General features: G+C 44.2%; 1 protein-coding gene across 1 annotated transcript in view; it reads right to left on the minus strand.

Annotated features, from left to right (window-relative positions):
- Positions 1–22,632, minus strand: part of klhdc8a (kelch domain containing 8A) — a 128,942-nt gene that overhangs the window by 105,113 nt on the left and 1,197 nt on the right. Inside the window, exons 2-3 of the mRNA XM_061728774.1 lie at positions 11,975–12,373; positions 11,077–11,287 (exon numbers count right to left, since the gene is read on the minus strand). Coding sequence (XP_061584758.1) covers positions 11,077–11,287; positions 11,975–12,139 — 376 coding nt within the window. The 5' untranslated portion in view covers positions 12,140–12,373. The remainder of the gene's footprint in view (positions 1–11,076; positions 11,288–11,974; positions 12,374–22,632) is intronic.

Raw genomic sequence — 22,632 nt, forward strand, 5'->3', positions numbered from 1 at the left:
TTAACATAGAGAGTCGTGGGTGGTGTCATGGGACTCGGTATTGAGTCCTTGACCTTCATTGGCCTGAATTAGCCCCGCCCCTTCTTCTGATTGGTTGTCCCGATTTTCTGCCATAACTTTTGAATGGTTTGACATAGAGACATTTTTCAAATTATGTAAGATACTTTTAATATCATTTTACAAAGACAAACAGAAACAAGTATGTTTTTTTTATATTTCGCTTTTTTATAGGAAATTTAATTAAAAGCAAAATCTTTCTTATTACATCAGAGAGTGTTTCTTTGTGATTTAGAGATTTTTCCAGTACAATTAATGGTATTTATTTTTAAAAATTGGCGCAGATATTTACGCCAGTGTGCCGAAAAAGTCAGCACTTCTTTTTTAACTGTTTTACTTTGTCACTATCTTCGTATTCAAAACTGAAATTCTCCAAATAAATATATTCTATCATCTTTTTTAGCAGTGATATTTTTCCTGTGAAAATATATAATAGTAGTCAGTTAATAAAAATTAACGACCGTCTACAACAAAATAAAATCGGCAAATGCATTCCAGAAAACTAAATAAATGTCGAAAATTGCTCTCTTTGTGGAATAACGATGGATTTGTAGAAGAAATATATTATCGGATATGCTGCGATTCATGGCAATTATTTATGCCTTTCTTTTTAGTAAATTAACATTTCGTTTTTTTGCGTTGGAAACTTCTCGCGGGCCGCATGAAAATCTCTCTCAGGCCGCATGCGTCCCGACGGCCGCACATTTGACACCCCTGTCTTAGGCAGTGGTGGGACGACATTAATCAAACTTCTATGCCAACAGTATACGCTCAATGTCACACGCAATGCATGTAGATCTATTAGAGAGCTGGAGAGTGAGATCATGGACTTGGAAACATTAAGTGTGTCCACAGAAAATCGAGGATATGTTGAAATCCTCAAGTCCAAAAACATGGCCTTCAGAGACCTGCTGGGTACTAAGGTACAAGGCGCATTGGTCAGGTCACGGATCACGAATATAACGGAGATGGAAGCCCCCTCCAGCTTCTTCTTCAGCCTGGAAAAGCAGAATGCACATGTCACATCTGGGGTCCGATCTACCAAGCTCATACAGAGGGCCCTTCAACTATGGAGAGAGAGACTGGACGACAAAGAGAAGATCCTCCTTGAAAAATACGGCAGAGGGACAGAGCCCATACACATTCAAGTTGACTTCATAGTACCCGTAGGTAGATTTGTTTTGCAGTAGATGGAAGAAGGCATCTCACACAATCTTTACAGACATTCATTTGACACAGGACAAATACAGAGAACAGATTTAAAACAGCACAAGACAGACATAGCAGGTACTCACAATGCTCACTGAACAGGATAAAGGTAGATAGTTCCCACAAGGCAAAGAACAATAAATAGAGGTAGAACCAAGGTCAGGGTTTCTAATAAATAGAAATAAATAAGTTAATAGCAGGATAGACCTCAGCAATAAATAAAATGTGTTAGGATTTGTTTAAAAGAGAGACAGCAGCAGGGACAAAGCTGTTCCTATAGCGTGTGGTCCTAGTTCTCGCGAACCCCAAAGGGGACCCGTTTCCAGACCTCCTGACTGCTGCTGGGAGAAGCATCTGGACCATTGCTGGAGAGGGCAACAACGGCAACAACAACAGTTTCTGCAGTCCAAGTCTTTACACCAACATTCTGCCGCTTGGTGTCCTGTTTTCCTACAACAATAGCCTGGTTTGCTAGTTGCTGCCTTGCTCTTGGGCTCAAGAGACACCTTATGCACTTGGGTTGATGCACTTAGGGCCAATCCCAATACACCCCCTGCTTTCTACCACTAGCCCTCACTCACTACCACTAGCCCTCACTCACTACCATTAGCCCTTAAAATGAAGCCACAGGCGTAGGGCCCTTGTAATCTTCCCTAGGGATTGGGACACCACTTGCTACTTCAATTTTTTCTATTTTTTCAATGGGGTACCCCATGACCAGTGCAAAACATTTTTGGTAGAAAAGGTACAGTGCTGTGCCATCAATGTCTGATTTATTAAACCTTAACTAAACATTAAACTAAACATTGCATGTAGAAACAAATAAGAAAAACAGAAAACAATGAATATACATAAATAACTATTAACTTAATTATAAATAAATCACATTTTCTTTACAAATTGATAATAATAAATAAATAATAAATAAAGATTTACTCACACAAAATAATCAGCAACTCTACTTCTTTTGGGATCAAACAATGAAAATTGCAAGTTTTCATCATATAAAATTGAATTGTTGCATTGAACATTGAACATTGAACATTGAACATTGAACATTGAAGAGTCTTTTGCAATTACAGTACATTTTAGTGAGAAACATGGGCTTGTACCTCACTGAGGATCTTTGTCATTCTTGGTGGCAGGGAAGCAACTGCTGTGATCAAGCTCTTCTCCAGGCACAGTCTGTTTCTTTGCTTCGTTTTGATCAGCATCATAGCAGAGAAGGAGGCCTCACATAAATATGTGGAGGCAAAAGGTAGCAGCTGCTACCCTGCAGCTTTCTGTCCCAGCTCAGGCTGCTCCTGCTTCACACACACCCAAAACTGTGTGAGAGTGGATGTGCCAAACTTCATCTGCAGGCCACGGTCAGATGCCACTTCCATCAGTTTGTCCTGATGAGTGACAGGAAGCTTGCTTCTGTTTGCTTCAGACAATAGAAAAGGGGTTCTCACCCAATCCAGCTGTGCAGATTTCTCCTCCATGTCAGTAAAGTAGGAATAAAAAAACATTTATCAAGTTATCCAAATGTCCCACTATGACTAACTTCACCGTAGCTGTCTCCACATCCTCATTGGAGAGAAAAGCATCCACCTGAGGAAAGCAGGTGAAATACTCCTGAGCACATGCCCTTTTCCACAGCTCTGCTTTCTTCAGGAAACCACCCACCTTGTCATACAGGTTCAGGATGCTGGTGTCCTTGCCCTGCAGAGACACATTCAGTTCATTCAGTTTGCTGAATATATCTGCCAGATAGCATAGCTTTGCAAGCCAGTCCGTGTCCTGGAATGAGGTGGCATGGGGAGATCCGTGCTCTGTCAGAAAGGTGTGCACTTCAGCCCGTAACTCCAACAGCCTGTTGAGTATTCTCCCTGGAGAGAGCCAGCGCACTTCTGTATGCAGCAGCAGTTGTGTCTGTTCAGCTCCCATATTTTCACAGAGGCGGCGGAAAAAACGCGGAAAAAAGTGTCCTTGACTTGATGAAGTTTATTACTTTGATGCTGTCGTTCATAATCTGCCACAACCATTCTGAACACCATCAAATAGATTGTTGCACTTTTAACAGGCACTGTCATGTCTGTTTTAACTTATTTACTGTTTTTTAACGTATTTATTCTTTTTATATTGTAACGTGTCCTTATGGGAATGTGTGAATGTGGTTGTGAGCCCTGTCAAAGAGGAATTTCTGTCACCATTGGGACAGACAATAAAGTATTCTATTCTATTCTATTCTAAACATCATGCAACACAGGGCTCATTTTTTTGGAAGCCAACGCTTCTCTGTGAATCACACAGTGAGTCCACTTAATTTCGGGGTTTTCTTTGTTAATCCGCGCAATGAGCCCTTTCGCGCTGCCCGTCATTGATGCAGCCGCATCGGTGCAGACGCTGCTGCAGGATTTCCAGCTGATACCATTTTCGGAGAAAAACGTGTTAACGACATTAAAAATGTCCTCTCCTGTTGTTCTCCCCTCCAAACTTTTGCAGAAAAGTACGTGTTCACAAATGTCATCAGTCTCAATGTATCTTACAAATGACACAAGTTGTGCATTTCCACTGACATCTGTGGATTCATCCAGCTGGAGTGAAAAAGAGTCACCAAGTTTTCCCACAACTTGTTCGACAATGTCTGTACCCATTCTGTCTATTCTGCGGCAAACGGTGTCATTAGACAAAGGCACAGTTTTTAATATATCCGCTGATTTTTTGTCCAGCATGGTTTTGGCCAATACAACAGCGGCGGGGAGCAGCAGGTCTTCAGCTATGGTAAATGGTTTCTTGGCTTTAGCTACGAGCAAAGACACCGCATAAGACGCCTCTAGAGCTTTGGCTGATGTAGTGGAGGCTTTTCGCATTGTGTCTTGTGATGACTTGAATTCAGAAAGTTTCCTCCTAAAAAACTCTGATGGCTTGCCAACATGACATCCATGTTTTGTGGTGAGATGCCATTGGAGATGTGCTGGCTAATTTCTCTCCACAAAAAAAACAAAGTGCCTTGCTCTGAAGGGCTAGATTCATACTCACTACCCCTCGTTATGTCCACTAGCGCTACATGCAAAGAGGAATTGGGCGACCACTACCCTCACGGGAACGCGCAAAATTTAGGGGTAGGGCTGGAAAGTAGGGGTAGGGGGGGGATTGGGACTGGCCCTTAGCTGCTGTGATTCTCGGGCTGCCATCTCCATTAATGTGCTTATCAGAAGAAATAATTTTCTATTCCATTTTCTAGTTGAACTAGTAGCAGTGGTCTGCCATGCAATGGCACGGCGCCCGGGGTAAGGGTTAAGGGCCTTGCTCAGGGGCCCAAGGTGGTTGACTTTTGGTTGCAATGCAGGGGCTTGAACCTGTGTCCTCCAGGCTCCAGCCCTCCTCTGTAACCACTAGGCTGGTGGCCTTTTCCAGTGTCAGGTTAGCCTCTGTAAGCAGTCGTTTATGAACAACCTCACTGCGTTGACCACACACCAGTCTGTCACGTATGGTCTCGTTAAGTGAAAGTCCAAATTCACAATGCTCTGTAAGTGTTTCAGCACTGCTACAAACTATGCCACAGATTCACTCTCTTCTTGGTTTCTTTTGTGAAATCTGAACCTCTCTGTAATAAGCAGTGGCTTTGGAGAGTAAAGATCTCCTAACATTTTCACTATTTCGTGATAGGACTTGTCTCCTGGCTTGTCTGGTTGCACTAAACTGCGAATCAGATTGAATGTTTTCCTCCCATTGCACTTAAGAAGGTTGGCACTATGACTTCATCTTCAATCTTGTTAGCAAGCACAAAATACTCAAATCTCTCAGTGTATGAACTACATTATTCTATTTTCCTCAAACGGCCCAATATTTCCAATCAGTGCAGCCATTTTCAGTAATTTTTCATTAAATTCCTCTGATTTCAGCGATTAGTCTTATCCTTATTTGCACAATTTATCAGTCCCTTTTTTTCATCTCTTTTTTTCCTTCTTATTTTTACCTTTGACTTACTGTCCTCTCTTTTATTATGGTCCTACAATTCTTCCCTTGTTTCAGTCTCCTTTCCACCGGGAAGATTCTTCCTCCTCCAGTCTGAAGCAGCGCTGTGTGTCATCCACACTGCACAGCCGGCACCGTTGCCCAACCACGACGTTACGCTTACACTCGTGGAAAAATAAAACTCGTTAAACTCAGACTTTCTTCCGAAAATAACAAACACAACGCAAGTACGCATTACCTCGTCGCCAGTTTTGTTGTATTCTCACTTGTATTACAACTATGAAAAGATACACGAGACCCCGGAGAGTTGCTCTTAACGTCAGTTTACTTCTGTGCTTTTTCTCAGGATTTTTTCATTAAAAAAACAAATCAAATTGTTTTCAGCAAACTGCAATGTATTCTTGTATCATGTCCCCAGGTACCTCTGGCATCTTTTTCAAGTTCTTTTACTGTAGCATTTTCTAATAATTACATGCTAAAATCATACCCAATACACAGGTATATAAGCAGATTAAAAAAATGAATTACTATTAGTATTATATTGGGTATGAATTTAGCATTAGAAAATGCTGCAGTGAAAGAACTTGAAAATGATGTCAGAGGTACCTGAGTGAGGACTGAGTACATGATGAACAAGAATATGGTGCAGTTTCCTGAAAACAATTTGATTTGTTTTTTTAATGAATATTTAAAATCTGCCTATATAGAAATGAATGGGATTCTGAATGGGCGATTGGCTTTGCTTTTTTTTATCATTTTGTTAGACTTTAGTAAAACTACAAAAAGTAATGACATATGTATCTATTTCAAGACATGAAAATAATAATACTAGCCGTTTTGAAGCCGTCCACACGCTTTACCGTACAACGCGATGTAGACGGGCAATTGATTTCCAAGCGTAGATAGCGCGACTGCGCCTCTCCGAAGCGGAGATGGCGTGACCACAGTGGTTTGAATGTTTATGGCAGCGTTAGTGCATCATTACACAAAGCCAAAGCTCCATCGGGATTTGCTGGTTCAATCGTTGAGCTCCTTTAGTTGTTTGTTCAGATCATGTGGTTGATTGTGAGATTGTTGCAGCTCCACTCTTGTGTAATTTATCTGGTGATGTGGGGACTGTCATGTCCTTCACGTGGTCGTGAACTTATTGTTGACGTTTCCTTATATTCTGCACTTCACTGCATCACCAGTGAGTGTCGCCAACGGACAGAACCTCAGAAAAGTGCGTAGAACAGCCTTAATGTGTGAGTGAAGGACTGCAGCTTTCTACGTTCACGTCATTCTTTGTACATCCGACCGTGAGCGTTGAAAGTGGCGTACGCACGTTTTTTGTGCGCCGCACTCTTAGTACATAAGGCCCCTGGTCTCCTAACTTGAGCAGGCAGTGTTCCCCGAATGCTGCTCTTCATAGTATGACCATGAAAAAAAAAAAGGAAACACATTTGAAACTTTTTAAAACTTAAATATGAAAGTTTTATGTGACAATTTTGACATCTTCTTTAGTAAGAATCAAGAAAACCCTTCACAGCCAAATCATTAGTGTTAAATTAACCCTGGACACTCTGTATATGTGTCCACTCTTTTATAGGGTTATTTACACTAATACTTTTTAAATTGCTAATTATCTCAGACTGAACCAAAGTTACTCCAACACTGTATGGTGTTCAGAATTATTACTGGAGAACACAGATAAGTGTTTAATAAATGATATTTACCCTAAGATTTTACTTTGATTCGAAACAGTGTTAAAATAACACTTATAGAGTTGGACACAGATACACACTGTCTAGTGTTAATTTAACAATGGTGATTTTGTTGTGTTTTTTAGATATAATAAAAACTAAATAATGAATTCATCCCATTGGGCAAACATTAATTACATGCAAGTCCCACCAGATGTGGAAGTGCAGCGAAACAGCTCTATCATGTCAGCCACTGTGAACCATGAACCATTTTAGCACTGGACTGCAGCTGGGCCACCTCAATTTACACACAGCAGCTTGATCTTGCAGTAAGACTGACATGAGAATGGCATAGAATATAGTGTGAATTTAATTTTACTAAACTTTATTTTTTAGTTTTCAAAAAACACACTATGTGCTCGTACAATGAATTTGTGTTAACCTGTGGAGGTTGTGAGTATAAGCATTTTAGAAGGTTGTAGAACAGATTTTAATCACATAGGAAGAGATATTTAAATTAGAGGTTTTACACCACTCATCTTTTATAAAAGCAAAACTTCCACAAAGAAGAATACAGCGCAAGATATACATCTTTCCACAACCAGATTACTGCATAATGTGATCTAGGACACTGTGATTAAACTCGCTATCTCTCACAAAGTGCTCTATTTTTGAAACATCCCTTGTGGGACCTCACAGAGCAACACCAGTGAAAAACCAGACCACGGCACCTAGATTTACACTTTTAGATGCCATATTGATGCCTGCTTTGCTGAATAATACTAAATCCTTAGCACCTGAAAATATATTGGGGAAAAAACAACCTCACGGATGTCCACACATGCTCCACAGGGTGTCATTGGGGCTTTGATTGAATATGAACAAAATTTTGGCAGATCACAGAAGCCTAAAATTGATTTTCAGAGGATCTGGGAGGAAAAAGAGGGATGAACTACATCCAAGTGTACAAAGCCTCAAATTACTTCCAACCTCGAATTCATGAAGCCTTAAAGCTCCAACAGCTGAAACTCATGGAACTCACGGAAGCCTCTTTGGCTTTCGTGAGTTTTCCTCTGCTTGGGCACCAATTTGCAAATTAGTTTTATGAAATTCAGCTCAGCAGTGCTTCTTAAGCACATACAATTTTATTTGATTGAAGGAGCTTCACAAGTCAGTCATGTATAAGAAAAGACCAAGGACCGTTACGTCGCCCGGATCGGCGTCACCGGGGCCCCTCCCTGGAGCCAGGCCTGGGGTTGGGGCTTGAAGGCGAGCGCCTGGTGGCCGGGTCTTTGCCCGTGGGACCCGGCCGGGCTCAGCCCGAAATGGCGACGTGGGCCCGCCTTCCAGTAGGCCCACCACCCGCAGGAAGGCCCGTGAGACGCTGGTGCAATGTGGGTTGGGTAGCAGTCGTGGCGGGGCCTCGACGACCCAATCCCTGGACCAAAACCCTCACAGTGGGGACATGGAATGTCACCTTGCTGGGGGGGAAGGAGCCGGAGCTTGTGCGTGAGGTTGAGAGATACCGGCTAGAGATAGTTGGGCTCACCTCCACACATAGCTTGGGCTCTGGAACCCAGCTCCTTGAAAGGGGCTGGACACTACACTGGAATTGCCCAGGGTGAGAGGCGGCGAGCTGGTGTGGGCTTGTTTATAGCCCCCCAGCTCAGTCGCCATGTGTTCACCCCGGTGAACGAGAGGGTTGTTTCCCTGCGCTTTCGGGTCGGGAAAAGGTATCTCACTGTTGTTTGTGCCTACGGGCCGAACAGCAGTGCGGAGTACCCGGCCTTCTTGGGGTCCCTGGGAGGAGTACTGGATAGTGCTCCAACTGGGGACTCCATTGTTCTACTGGGGGACTTCAACGCTCACGTGGGCAATGACAGTGATACCTGGAGAGGCGTGATTGGGAGGAACGGCCTCCCCGATCTGAGCCCGAGCGGTGTTTTGTTGTTGGACTTCTGTGCTAGTCATGGTTTGTCCATAACAAACACCATGTTCAAACATAAGGGTGCCCATCAGTGCACATGGCACCAGGACACCCTAGGCCGGAGGTCAATGATCGACTTTGTTGTCGTTTCATCTGACCTTCGGCCGCATGTCTTGGACACTCGGGTGAGGAGAGGGGCTGAGCTGTCAACTGATCACCACCTGGTGGCGAGTTGAAAGCGCTGGCGGAGGAGAAAACTGAACAGACGGGGCAGACACAAACGGATTGTGAGGGTCTGTTGGGAACGTCTGGCTGAGCCCTCTGTCAGGCACATCTTCAACTCCCACCTCCGAGAGAACTTCTTTCAGATCCCGGGGGAGGCGGGGGACATTGAGTCCGAGTGGACCATGTTCTCTGCCTCCATTGTCGACGCGGCGGCTCGAAGTTGTGGTCGCAGGGTCTCCGGTGCCTGTCGCTGCGGCAATCCTAGAACCCAGTGGTGGACACCAGAAGTACAGGATGCCGTCAGACTGAAGAAGGAGTCCTACCGGGCTATATTGGCCGGTGGGACTCCTGACGCAGTAGATAGGTACCGGCAGGCCAAGCGAGCCGCGGCTCGGGCTCGAGGCAAAAACCCGGGTCTGGGAGGAGTTCGGGGAGGCCATGGAGGAAGACTTTCGGTCGGCCTCGAGGAAATTCTGGAGGACCGTTCGGCGCCTCAGAAGGGGGAAGCAGTACTCTGCCGGCACCGTTTATGGTGCAAGTGGGGAGCTGTTGACCTCGACTGGGGATATCGTCGGACGGTGGAAGGAATACTTCGAGGATGTCCTCAACCCGACTGACATGCCTTCCATTGAGGAAGCAGAGGGTGGGGACTCTGGGGCGTGCTCATCCATCACCCAAGCTGAGGTCACTGAGGTGGTTCATAAGCTCCTCAGTGGCACCGGGGGTGGATGAGATTCGCCCTGAGTACCTCAAGTCTCTGGATGTCGTAGGGCTGTCTTGGTTGACACGCCTCTGCGACATTGCATGGAGGAAGGGGACAGTGCCTCTGGAGTGGCAAACCGGGGTGGTGGTCCCTCTGTTTAAAAAGGGGGACCGGAGAGTGTGTTCCAACTATAGGGGGATCACACTTCTCAGCCTCCCCGGGAAAGTCTACGCCAGGGTACTGGAGAGGAGAATACGGCCGATAGTTGAACCTCGGATTCAGGAGGAACAATGCGGTTTTCGTCCCGCTCGCGGAACACTGGACCAGCTCTAGACCCTCCGCAGGGTGCTCGAGGGTTCATTTGCCCAACCAGTCTACATGTGTTTTGTGGACCTTCAGCAGGTGCTGGGGCGGTTTGAGGCAGAGTGCGAGGCGGCAGGGATGAGAATCAGCACCTCCAAAACCGAGGCCATGGTTCTCCACCGGGTAAGGGTGGCGTGCCTTCTCCGGGTGGGTGGAGAAGTCCTGCCTCAGGTGGAGGAGTTCAAGTATCTCGGGGTCTTGTTCACGAGTGAGGGAACGATGGAGCGGGAGATTGACAGACGGATCGGTGCAGTTATACGGTCGATGTACTGGACGGTCGTGGTGAAGAGGGAGCTGAGTCGAAAGGCGAAGCTTCTCGATTTACCGGTCAATCTACGCACCTACCCTCACCTTGGGTAGTTACCGAAAGGACGAGATTGCGGATACAAGCGGCCGAGATGAGTTTCCTCCGCAGGGTGGCTGGACGCTCCCTTAGAGATAGGGTGAGGAGTTCGGTCACCCGGGAGGAGCTCGGAGTCGAGCCGCTGCTCCTTCACATTGAGAGGAGTCAGCTGAGGTGGCTTGGGCATCTGTACCGGATGCCTCCTTGACGCCTCCCCAGGGAGGTGTTCCAGGCATGTCCCTCCGGGAGGAGACCCCGGGGAAGACCCAGGACACGCTGGAGAGACTATGTCTCTCGGCTGGCCTGGGAACACCTCGGACTCCCCTCGGAGGAGCTGGAGGAAGAGCTGGAGGAAGTGTCTGGGGTGAAGGAAGTGTGGGCATCTCTACTGAGGCTGCTGCCCCCGCGACCCGGGAACGGATAAGCGGCGGACGATGGATGGATGGATGAAGGAGCTCATTAACAAAATGTCGTAAGTAAACTGTGGGCACATTTATTAACTGTGATTTAGTTCTTGATTTTTTTCAAAACTGCTCTTTTCATTTTCTTACAGAATAAATGTGCGATTAACATGTGGTCAGTATTGGTATTGAATGATCTATACCTTTGACAGTGATGGAAAGACCCATTAGTGCTTCCCGCAGTGCGCACCTCTTCCTCCACCTCCCTTCCTCTGTGTTGTATATCTCCACCACCTTAAGAGGGCTCTGGTCCTCTCCCACTCCTCCAACCACCAGGATCTGCTTTCCAAGTACTGCTACGGCAGCACCAGCACGAGGGGTGGGCATCGGGGGCAAACGTATCCAGCGGTCTCCCTGAAAATAAAGAGAACAGGTCAGCTGTCAAAATATCAAAATCACAAATTTTGACTTTCATATATCTTATTTATCTCCAATTAAAATAGAAAATATGACAGTGTTTTCTATGAACTTAAGTCTTACAAAGAAACAACTGGTGATCCTTTTGTCATTTGTTGATTTAATCTTTCAATTTAAAAGACTGATATATAATATATTACTGATTTCATGAATAATGCATATGTTTTGCCCTTTTGTTTCAATAAATTCACTGATAGCAGCAGTTGTAACAATGTGAAAGTTATGGTTTTTATAGTTCCAGTTTTATTTTGTAACATGTATTGTGACATGTATTTGTGTTTCTGTTCTAGTTTGACTTTCCTGTTTCCCCATCTACCCTGATCGTCTTCACCTGTGTCTCGTTAACCCTTCTGTATATCTGGTCTTGGTTTTCCCTTGCTCCCTGCTGGTCCATACTGTTTCCTCCCTCCGTGTTTTCCAAGTCAGGTTTTTGTAGTTTTTGATTCTTGTTTAAGCTCTGGTTTTTGTATCCTGCTCAGCAGCGTTTTGTTTAATTTAAATAAATGACATTTTTTGGAACTCCTGCCTCCTGCTCTCTTACATCTGTATCGGACTCCAACCGCATTCCTAACAGTGAAAGTGTTAAAACATAATCTAATGTGTCAGGGTGCATTTCTTTCATACCTCAGGGGAGTAGAGCTCCAAAGCTGGGCAAGGCCTCCCTGCAGCATTACAGCCCCCTAGCATGTACATCTGCCCCCCAACCTCAGACAGAGTGTGGTAGACACGTCCACTGGGCAGGCGTGCCAGGCTCTGCCAGTGAAATTCATTAGCATTAGGTATAGCCATGTTCTCAAGCACAATTGTGTATGGTCTGCTTGGAATGGTAACAGGGAAGAGGGGGCATAAATCCAGGGAAAATGAATGAAGGAGGTGGTTGTGAAAAGTTGGAATTGAAGGATCGGGGCTCCAGTGTGAGGAGGTAGTGCTGTGTTGGAAAGCTGAAGCAGAAGCCAGAAGTTGGTGTGTTAAAGGCCAGGCAGAGGTCACATCTTCTCTGGGTATCTTGATACTTTTGATATCCTAGAGTAAGAAACAAGTACAGATTTAGTGATGCCACATATGGTACAGCAGAGCGTGAACATTTACAGTAGTCCGTGAGATGTACACATGATACTCAATAATCAAATTAGAATATACTTAACATTTATTTGATAATTTTATGTATGTCTTGTTTACTAAGCTTCAAGTGCTAGTTTGGCACATTTACAGTAAAAGACAGCAAAACAATTTGTGACAAAATCCGATCCAATGCAAATATACACACAGTCAACTAGAAAAAAGCTTAATAATTAACGAAGGAATCTGTTTTGTCCTTTACAATTTTTCTATTGGATCTGAATTAATTACAGCTTGGTTATTGTGTTGCCATTGATCTGAGTATTAATGGTACATTTAAATGTAGCATTATAGAGAACTCTTTTAGTATTTAAATAGAACATTGCTCTTGGATTTATTCCTTTTTTCATCATTCTACACCAGATCTCTACTTAAATATGTATGAATGACCAGTTGTGAGGGTGAGCTGCTGGAAAGTAGAATGAGCTAGCTTGAAAAACATTCATTTATCCAGCTTAGCATATTTCAGATCACTCTTCTTAAAGGAATTTCAATCCTTTGTAAGGAAATCCCATGCTCCCATAGCTGATTGGAAGAGAGCTTAATTACAGCTGAGCTGGAATCAGGTGGCTGGTGTGGGCTTTCATTTGGAAGTCAGTGAAATCTCACCATTTCGTACTGTATTAACTGTAGTGTTTATTATTAGGGCCCGAGCACTAAGAGTGCAAGGACCCTATTGTATCTCTAGTGTTTATTAGGGCCCAAGCACTTACAGTGCGAAGGCCCTATTGTATCTGTAGGAATTTTCCTTCTTTTTTCTTTTTTCTTTTTCTGACGAAAGAAGGGCCTTTTTGCCCCCCTAAACGTGCCCCAAAAGTCACCAAATTTTGCATGCAAGACAGGCCTGAGGAAAAATTTGATATTTAATGGGCATTAATGGGCGTGGCAAAATGGCTCAACAGCGCCCCCAAGAAAACTTTGTGCCTCAAGCCCCACAATACGGTTTGACGTACATGCACGAAAATCAGTACACACCTGTATCATGTTGTAACTTAAAGAAAAGTTTCTTGGCGCCATGGCCGAAACCGAACAGGAAGTCGGCCATTTTGAATTAATCGTGTAATTTTGGCGCAATTTATGCCATTCCTTCAGCAGTTAATACAGCGCGAACCGTAACGTGCACCCAGGTGTGTTATACATCAAAATGTGCGTCTCCATCCTGCGACGACGCGCATTACTTTTATCTTTCAAAAGCGTTACCGTGGCGGCAATAGACGCCAAAAAGCGCCCCCCACCTTCATTTCATTGGTCCATAGTTGATAGTTCCTACTGTTTGACATAAAGACTTGTGGGTGGTGTCATCTGACTCGGTTTTGAGTCCTTGAACAAAATTGGTGCAAATTAGCCCTGCCCCTTCTTCTGATTGGTCGATATTTGATAGTCCCTATTTTCTGCCATAACTTTTAAATGGGGCCCTTCCGGGGTTGGTAGAGGAGAGCAATGCCCAGGACTGTTAGTGTTGGAGCACTGGGTGATAAAATGGGGAAAAAAAACGTGATAAAAATATAAAAAAAACAAAAAAAACAAAAACAATTTTTGAATGGTTTGATATAGAGAGTCGTGGCTGGTGTCATCCGCTAAATGTCCAGGCATGAAGAATCTACATGCAAGTCATTCAAGCACTTCCACTGCAGCACGCCTGAACGTGCACAAGGGTGCGAGGCCCCGTTCATCGCTGCTTGCAGCTTTAATTTGAATCCTTTCCTCTTCTGATGTCTGTTGGCCGTGTCATCCCCCAGCGTGTCATCCCCCAGGACCTCTGTGTTGCCTTATAATAATAATAATGACTTGGTTTTATATAGCGCCCTTCTGCCTTCAAGGCACCCAGAGCGCTTTACAGAGATCATTATTCATTCATACACATTCTCTCTGGTGGTGGTAGCTACGTTTTGTAGCCACAGCTGCCCTGGGGCAGACTGACAGAAGCGTGGCTGCCATATCGCACCAAACGGCCCCTCCGACCACCACCAACATTCATACACATTCAAACACATTCACACGGGGCAAGGTGAGTATGGTGGCTTGCCTAAGGACACTACGACAGCAAACTGGGACAGAGCGGGATTCCAACCGCCGATCTTCCGATCATTGGACGACCCGCTCTACCACCTGAGCTACTGCTGCCACTGCCCGTAACACTCTTCTCCTGCCTACATGCAGCTTCCAGCATTGACTGGGGGAGGAAGTATGTGGCTGAACCCAGAATGCACAGCAACGCTAACTGTGACTATAACTGTAACTATTTTAATTTGACAAAGTTTCTCAGAAGTACATCCTTTCAAGCATCACATCTTTTTTGTTTTGTCCTCTCCTCTTCAAAAATTACACACCCTACCCTTCTCACCTCTCTTTTATCTCTCTGTCTATGTTATTCCTGTGCACCATCTTTTTGTCACATCTTTGATCTTCTCACAGACATGATGGAAATGAGGTGGATAATAAAGAGGATTGGCCTTCAAAATAATAGCTCTCCCAGGTTAGTGTGTGAGAATAGGTTCCCATAGCAACAGTTAGTTTTCTCCAGGTTCTGTGTTTTTTCTGTCTTCTGTACATGATTACTTGTCAATTGCTTTGCTTTTAACGGTTGTTTAAGCAACGAGATGAAAAACAATGAGCCCGAATGGCATGAACCTCCTAAGGAGGCAGGGTGGTTCTTATCCAGGCAGTTAACTGCAGTCTGCACTTTTTTTTCCTTTAAATTAACTGCATGACCAGCTTGAAATCAACATTGCATACACATCTTAATGTATGTGTATGCGTCTTTTCAATCAATGTCAATCACCATTCCTCCAACGTGAAGCTTTTAATTATGTTTTGTAGCTACCTTTTGTTTGCTAACACTTAACATGGGCCGTCTTTAGATGTAAAACCACCAAAAGTCTCAATAAATAAGTATGATAAGGTAAATTGTAATGTCATATGTTTTATCGTTAATTATCTTTTCATTCAGGTTGACAAGCTAAAAGAACATCTAAAGTCAGTCTGTTTATTGTTCTGTTTATCATAGATACACCATGCTAATCTTAAGATTGCAAAAGCTGCCTGAAGCCAAGGCCAAGTCAGTTACATTATATACTCCAAACTTGAATATTTCAGGCTGGAACAATTTGCAGTGCAATGTCAGTTTGCTTTGTAATTATCCATCCTGTAGGGAAAAACATCCCAGAATTTTACGGAAAAAGGACACAGAAAGGACTGAATTTAGAATAAAACATCTATAGCCTCACAACATTTGAAGTCACCTTTCACCCTTTAGTTAGAAATACAATTAAATATACCTGCCAATATACAGAGTGTCTAGAGAGGTTGAGTTACATGTGCAGAAGATAAAAAAGATAAAAAAGATTGCAGTCCCGTCAAACTCCTCCAAATGCTTAGACTGAAATTTCTGTGATTACATATATATATATATATATACATATATATATATATATATATACATATATACATATATATATATATATATATATATATATATATATATATATATATATATATACATATATATATATATATATATATATATATACATATATATATATATATATATATATATATATATATATATATATATATATATATATATACATATATATATATATATATATATATATATATATATATATCACTTAAAAAGATGAGAGAGGTCTGTAATTTTCATCATAGGTTCACTTCAACTATGACAGACAGAAAGGGGTGAAAGAATCCAGAAAATCACATTGTAGGATTTTTACTGGATGAATAGGTAAATTCCTCTGTAAAATAAGTATTTGGTCACCTACAAACAAGCAAGATTTCTGGGTTTCACAGACCTGTAACTTCTTCTTTAAGAGGCTTCTCTGTCCTCCAGTAGTTACCTGTATTAATGACACCTGTTTTAACTGGTTATCAGTATAAAAGACGCCTGTCCACAACCTCAAACAGTCACACTCCAAACTCCACTATGGCCAAGACAAAACAGCTGTCAAAGGATGTGAGAAACAAAATTGTAGACCTGCACCAGCTGGGAAGACTGAATCTGCAATAGGTAACAGCTTGGTGTGAAGAAATCAACGGTGGGAGCAATTATTAGAAAATGGAAGACATACAAGTATTGTGCCACAGGGGGCGTGCTGTTCGGATATCAAGAGAGTTATTAATGTATAATTAATGTATTAGTAGTGAGATAATGTCTGCCTCCACTGAACAACATTCGCCTGAATTGCATTATCTCTGGTTATAGGCTTTATTACCTAGTGGGGGCGGGGGGGGTGATCTCGTAGCCCTTGGGGTTGGGGGTCGGCTTGGGGGAGCTGGAACGCAGGCCTCTGGTGGCCCCTGGGGGGCGGTGGGTGGGGCCGCGGGGCCCTGTCCCTGGCTGGGGGGGGGGCCTTGGGGGTCTGTGGGGGGGGGTTACCTCATGGCGGTGGGGGGGGGTGGCTGGGAGGGGCTCGGGCGAGGGGCTGTGGCTAGGGCGTCTCCGGTTTTCCTGGAGGGGGCTGGGCTGTGGGCGTGGGGGTCCCGCTCGAAGGGCCCGGCCCTGCCTGGGTGGGGGGTGGCTGTCTGCGCTGGGGGGGCATTGCTGCCTTGGTCCTCCGTGGCTGGGCGGGAGCCGCATGTTGGGATAGGGGCACGGTGGCGCAGCTGGTAGTGCAGCCGTCTCACAGCAAGAAGGTCCTGGGTTCAATTCCCACCGGGGACGCTGTGGGTGCTGAAGTGCGTGTTAGTTCCCCCATGACTTCAGTGCCCTGGGTGGGGTTGGTGAAAGGACCTTTCTGTGTGGAGTTTGCATGTTCTCCCCGTGTTCCCATGGGTAGCTAACGTGATCTAGCCTCACAAAAACATGCAACAGTCCTGGGCTCTACTGCCCCCTCTGGCCAACCAGATGGGGTGGGGAGGATCTGGCCGGAATAACGTGTCACGTGTCACGTCCAGCCAGAGAAAAGAAGCGGCCTGCTCACTCCTCAAGTAAGGAGTGACCTGAGCCTGACCTGAACCTGACCTGAGATCAGTGCAGGGCCTCAGGGAGACCTGAGATCAGTGCAGGGCCTCCCCGGGGTTGGTAGAGGGAGCAATGTCCAGGACTGACTTAGTGATAAAATCGGGATAAAAATATTTAAAACACTATTACTTACTTATTTTCCAGTATAATTCTTTAAAAAACAGACAATGTGATTTTTTTTTTCATTTTGTCTCTGAGATGTCACCTGTGATGAAAATTACAGGCTTCTTTTAAGGCTGGATCAGGCACGCCGTTCTAACTACGCGTCAAGAGGTCACAGACCAACACAGACTGAGAGGCTGTGATTGGTTTGCTTGGTAGCAACTAGGGGTGGAACGGTTCATGAAAATAATCCGAACCGTTCGGTACAACTGCTTCGGTTCGGAGCGCGTGTGTGCCGTTCGGTTCATATGCATGCGCAACTTTATCGGTTTTTTCATAATGGAAGTAATGGAGTGTAGTAGCAGGGACACTCCTGCGGGTGGCGGAATGCAGTTGTAGCCGTTGCTTGTCTCAGCCGGCAATAATCACACGAAGAAGAAGTTTAGTAGCTCAGTTGTGGAGATGGCTAGTGGCGGCGTTAAAAGAGAAATAGAAGATGCACCGGCAGCACAATATCGCTCTGCAGTGTGGAGGCACTTTGGGTTTGGGGTGACATACGAGGCCGGCAAGAAAGTTGTGGACAAAAGTACCACCGTGTGCAAGCATTGTTCGACTCGCGTTATTTACGCTGACGGCAACACGTCCAACATGTTGACTCACATGAAGAGACATCACCCCACTCTGTCACTGGACAGCACAAAGAGGAGAGGTACAGAACAACTTATACTCCCTGCAGCTTTTAAACTAGCTTTAAATGACAAGTCCGACAAGGCAAAAGCTATAACCGAAGCAGTGGGGTGTTTTATAGCTAAAGATATGCAGCCTTATGCTGTGGTGGAGGGTGGGGGATTTCAGCGCATGTTAAAAGCGCTTGAGCCACGATACAACGTCCCCTCCCGAAAATACTTCAGCAACATGGTAATACCCGCACTTTATGAAGAGACACGAAGAGGAATTGTTAAAGAGTTGTCTGAAGCAGCGTGTGTAGCCCTTACTACCGATGGATGGACCTCCAGGGCTACTGAAAGTTTCCTGACTGTAACTGTCCATCACATTACCTCAGAGTGGGAGCTAAAAAGTTCTGTTTTACAGACCCGCCCCCTATATGACAGCCACACAAGCCAGCATCTCTCTGAAGCACTGACAGAAGCAGTGACAGAATGGAAGTTGGAAAGGGGCAGCAGCACAATCCCTGTTACTACAGACAATGCAAAAAATATGGTGAATGCAGTCAATGTAACAGCTGGACTGGGGCCACAAATTAGCTGCTTTGCACATACTGTTAATCTTGCAGCCAAGAATGCTCACTCACTCACTCACTCATCTTCTCCCGCTTTATCCGTTACCGGGTCGCGGGGGCAGCAGCCTCAGCAGGGATGCCCAGACTTCCCTCACCCCAGACACTTCCTCCAGCTCCTCCGGGGGGAGTCCGAGGCGTTCCCAGGCCAGCCGAGAGACATAGTCTCTCCAGCGTGTCCTGGGTCTTCCCCGGGGTCTCCTCCCGGTGGGACATGCCTGGAACACCTCCCTAGGGAGGCGTCCAGGTCCAAGGCCAAGAATGCAGTATCAATAAATCAGGTATCCCGACTCCTGGAAGAGTTAGGAAAGTGGTAGCATTTTTCCATAAGAGTACAACAGCCAGCCATGCCCTCAAACTCAAAATGCTGGAATTACCAGCTCACAAATTAATTCACGATGTCACAACACGCTGGAACACAACATATGACATGTTAGAGCGTTATGTGGAACAGCAGGCTGCCATCTATTCTGCTCTGATGGACAAGGATATGAAGAAGAATGTCAAGGACATTGCTGTTTTGACTGACAGTGAGGCAAAACTGGCAGAGGATCTGATAAAGATTCTCAAACCTCTAAAGACTGTGACGACACTGATGAGCACAGAAACCTCTCCCTCAGTGTCCATGATCATCCCTCTGCAGAAGATGATACTGAAATCCATGACACCAAGTGAAGAGGACAGCTCCACCTCCAAAGATGTTAAGGCAGCCATCACTAAAGACCGCAGATATGGGAACCCTGAACTTCAGGACTATCTGCACAGAGCCACAGCACTGGATCCAAGATTCCAGTCCCTGCCCTACCTGGAAGAAGCCTCTGTTCAGAAGATCTACAGTGATGTCACCAGAGAGATCATGGAAATTGAAGAGCAGGTATTGTTTTTTATTTTATTTTGTAATTATAACTGAATTTAAACTAATTTTACCTATTTTATCATCATTACAATTTCTCTATTTTTAAAACTAAACAATGATGAGAAACAATGAAGAGAATGATTTTTGTGTCTTTGCTGCTATGAAAGTGTTGTTATCAATATTTTTAAAACAACTATGCTATTTGTCATTTTATCATTCAGGGTCAACCCAGAGAAGCCCAGATGGCCAGTTCATCCTCAGCTGGAGAGCCAGAGGCATCAGGGATGTCATCTCCTCCCCTGAAAAAATCTGCTACGGCAGAGCTCTTTGGAGAGCTCTTTACAACAGAGGAGAGAGCCACCAAGCCTTTGTCCCACATCATTAAGGAGGAAATCACAGCATACAGGGTCACAGGCTGCATTCCTGTGGAAGCAGATCCACTTGCTTGGTGGAAAAGCAACGAACATAAGTATCCTCACATTGCTAAGTTAGCACAACGTTACCTTGCAGTCCCAGGTACATCTGTACCAAGTGAGCGAATTTTTTCCACTGCAGGGGACATTGTCACTGCAAGTAGATCTCGTCTCTTAGCAGAGAATTTGGACAAATTGATCTTCTTGCAAAAGAACATGAAAATATGAGCAAAGCAGTGTTGAATAGTGCAGTGTATATGTTAGTTTTGGTGTATGCTGCACTTAAATTTCAAGTGGCAAACTGATTATTTTATTTTAGATGGCACAGTGACACTTTAAGTTTAACTTTAAGAAATCCAGCGTTATTTATTTGTATTTCAAACACTGCAGTGCACTTTAATTTCAAGTGGAAAAATGATTATTTATTTTGTTATTTTAGATGGCGCAGTGATAAGTTTTTATAAGAAATCCAGCATTATTTCTTTGTATTTCAAACACTGTACTTTTATTTTTAAGACTGAAGAAAACTCATCTTTCAATTAAAAATTTCACAGAGTTGAAATATGTTGACATTGTTTTTGTGTTGATTTTAAACAAAAGAAACTAAACCGAACCGAACCGAAAACCGTGACCACAAAACCGTGATGTGAACCGAACTGTGGATTTTGTGAACCGTTCCACCCCTAGTAGCAACGCATTTCCGGTTCCGGTTCATGAAGCAGTCGTGAACTTTGTGATTTTTTTTGTTTTGTTTTTTTGCACAATAGTTGTCCTTATCTCTTTGATTCACTGTGACCGGAAAAGAACGCACCCCCCTAGCGCTCTCGGGGGGTACTGCACCATAGCGAAATGGAGTGACAGAGAAGTCAGAAGGATTCACGACGGCATCACGGCAGCGGCGTAGGCTCTACGTTGGTGTAGCAAAACATAATGGTTCTGATTATTTTTTATTTTGTTTCTCTCTCTCTCTCTCTCTCTCTCTCTCTCTCTCTCTCTCTCTCTCTCTCTCTCTCTCTCTCTCTCTCTCTCTCTCTCTCTCACTCACTCTCACTCTCACTTTCACTTTCACTTTCACTTTCACTCTCACTCTCACTCTCACTCTCACTCTCACTCACACACACACACACACAAAATCAGTTACAAATAGCTTGGGATCCCACAAGCAGATGGCAATTATGAAGTAAGCTACAAGGAAGTTAGCCACAACTAAATAGCTACAGAAAAATCAGGCAGATTCATGCACATTCCCTGCCAAAAATCAGACACCCTGCAGATACAGTATCTCCTGAACAAAGGAGGAAATGAAAGCCATTGATGTCAAAATAAGAACGGTCCTCGCAATGCATAGAGGGTTTTACCCCAAGCCAAACATCATGCAACTGTACACGAGTTGAACTTATGATTGTCAAAGCCATTATCCAGGATGAAACAACGAAGATCCAAACCCCTCATTTATTACAGACTTGAAGAAGCGAATGTGTTTGAACTAAAACACAGTTCAACCTGTCAGTGGTTGACATTTCCCCCAGTTTGTGTTTCTGTTTTGCCCCGCCTGTCTTCCATCTGCCCTGATTGTTCACACCTGTGTCTCGTTACCCCCTTGTGTAGTATATCTGGCCTTGTCTTTCCCCTTGCTCCTTGTGGTTCCATACTGTTTTCTCCCTCCATGTGTCCTGTCAGGTACTTGGTTTTTGCTCTTGTGTTTTTTGCTAATCCTGCTCTGCAGCCTTTTTGGTTCTTGTATTTCTTAATAAACCCAGTTTTTTTTGCAACTCCTGGCTCCTGCTCTCCTGCATTTGGGTCCTCATCCTACCACTCCGTGACACAAACGCACTTATTAAGGTAGCCAAAAACAAGCCCTGACCACAAGAGCAGTGGAGGTTGGGGTCTATCAGGCCAAACAAGTTCCCACGCAACAGTGTGCAATGATGCCTCCAATATTATCTCATAGAAGCAGGGTGTAAGATTCAGCTTAGTAAGGCATATCTGGAACACCATAACCAGGTTGCGGGAATACTGTATCATAACATGCCTACTATGAATTGAAAATCAAAAATGGAATATTCCTCCAATGTACAGAATGGTAGAGATGCAAGAAGCTAAGCTGTGGTATTTTCAAATGCAGTGATAATTCAGTGATAAGCTGATAACTAACCAGCTAGACGTTGTGGTAGTTGACAAATTCCAGAAGAGCAATCCAAAGCAACAGCAACATTAGAAAGAACACAACAAAACTTTAAGAATACCAAGGTAGATGTAGAAAAGCTGGAAAATACAGTAATGATGACAGCAGAGTGGTAATTGGAGCACCGAGGGCTGTTACGCCCTAGTTAGGAGAGGGGTTCCAACAGATTTGTGAAACATCATACATCTCTGTGTGAGGCAATCTACTTGAAGGAGAAAGGAAGAGTCAGAAATGCCATTATGGTTACTTTGCATCTAAGCCTCAATGAATGGAGACAAGTGAGGTGAATATTAAACAAGTGACCTTTCAGATGAGGACTGGAGGGCCTT

Source organism: Cololabis saira, chromosome 8 (assembly GCF_033807715.1).
Source record: "Cololabis saira isolate AMF1-May2022 chromosome 8, fColSai1.1, whole genome shotgun sequence".
In the NCBI taxonomy this organism is placed as follows: Eukaryota; Metazoa; Chordata; class Actinopteri; order Beloniformes; family Belonidae; genus Cololabis; species Cololabis saira.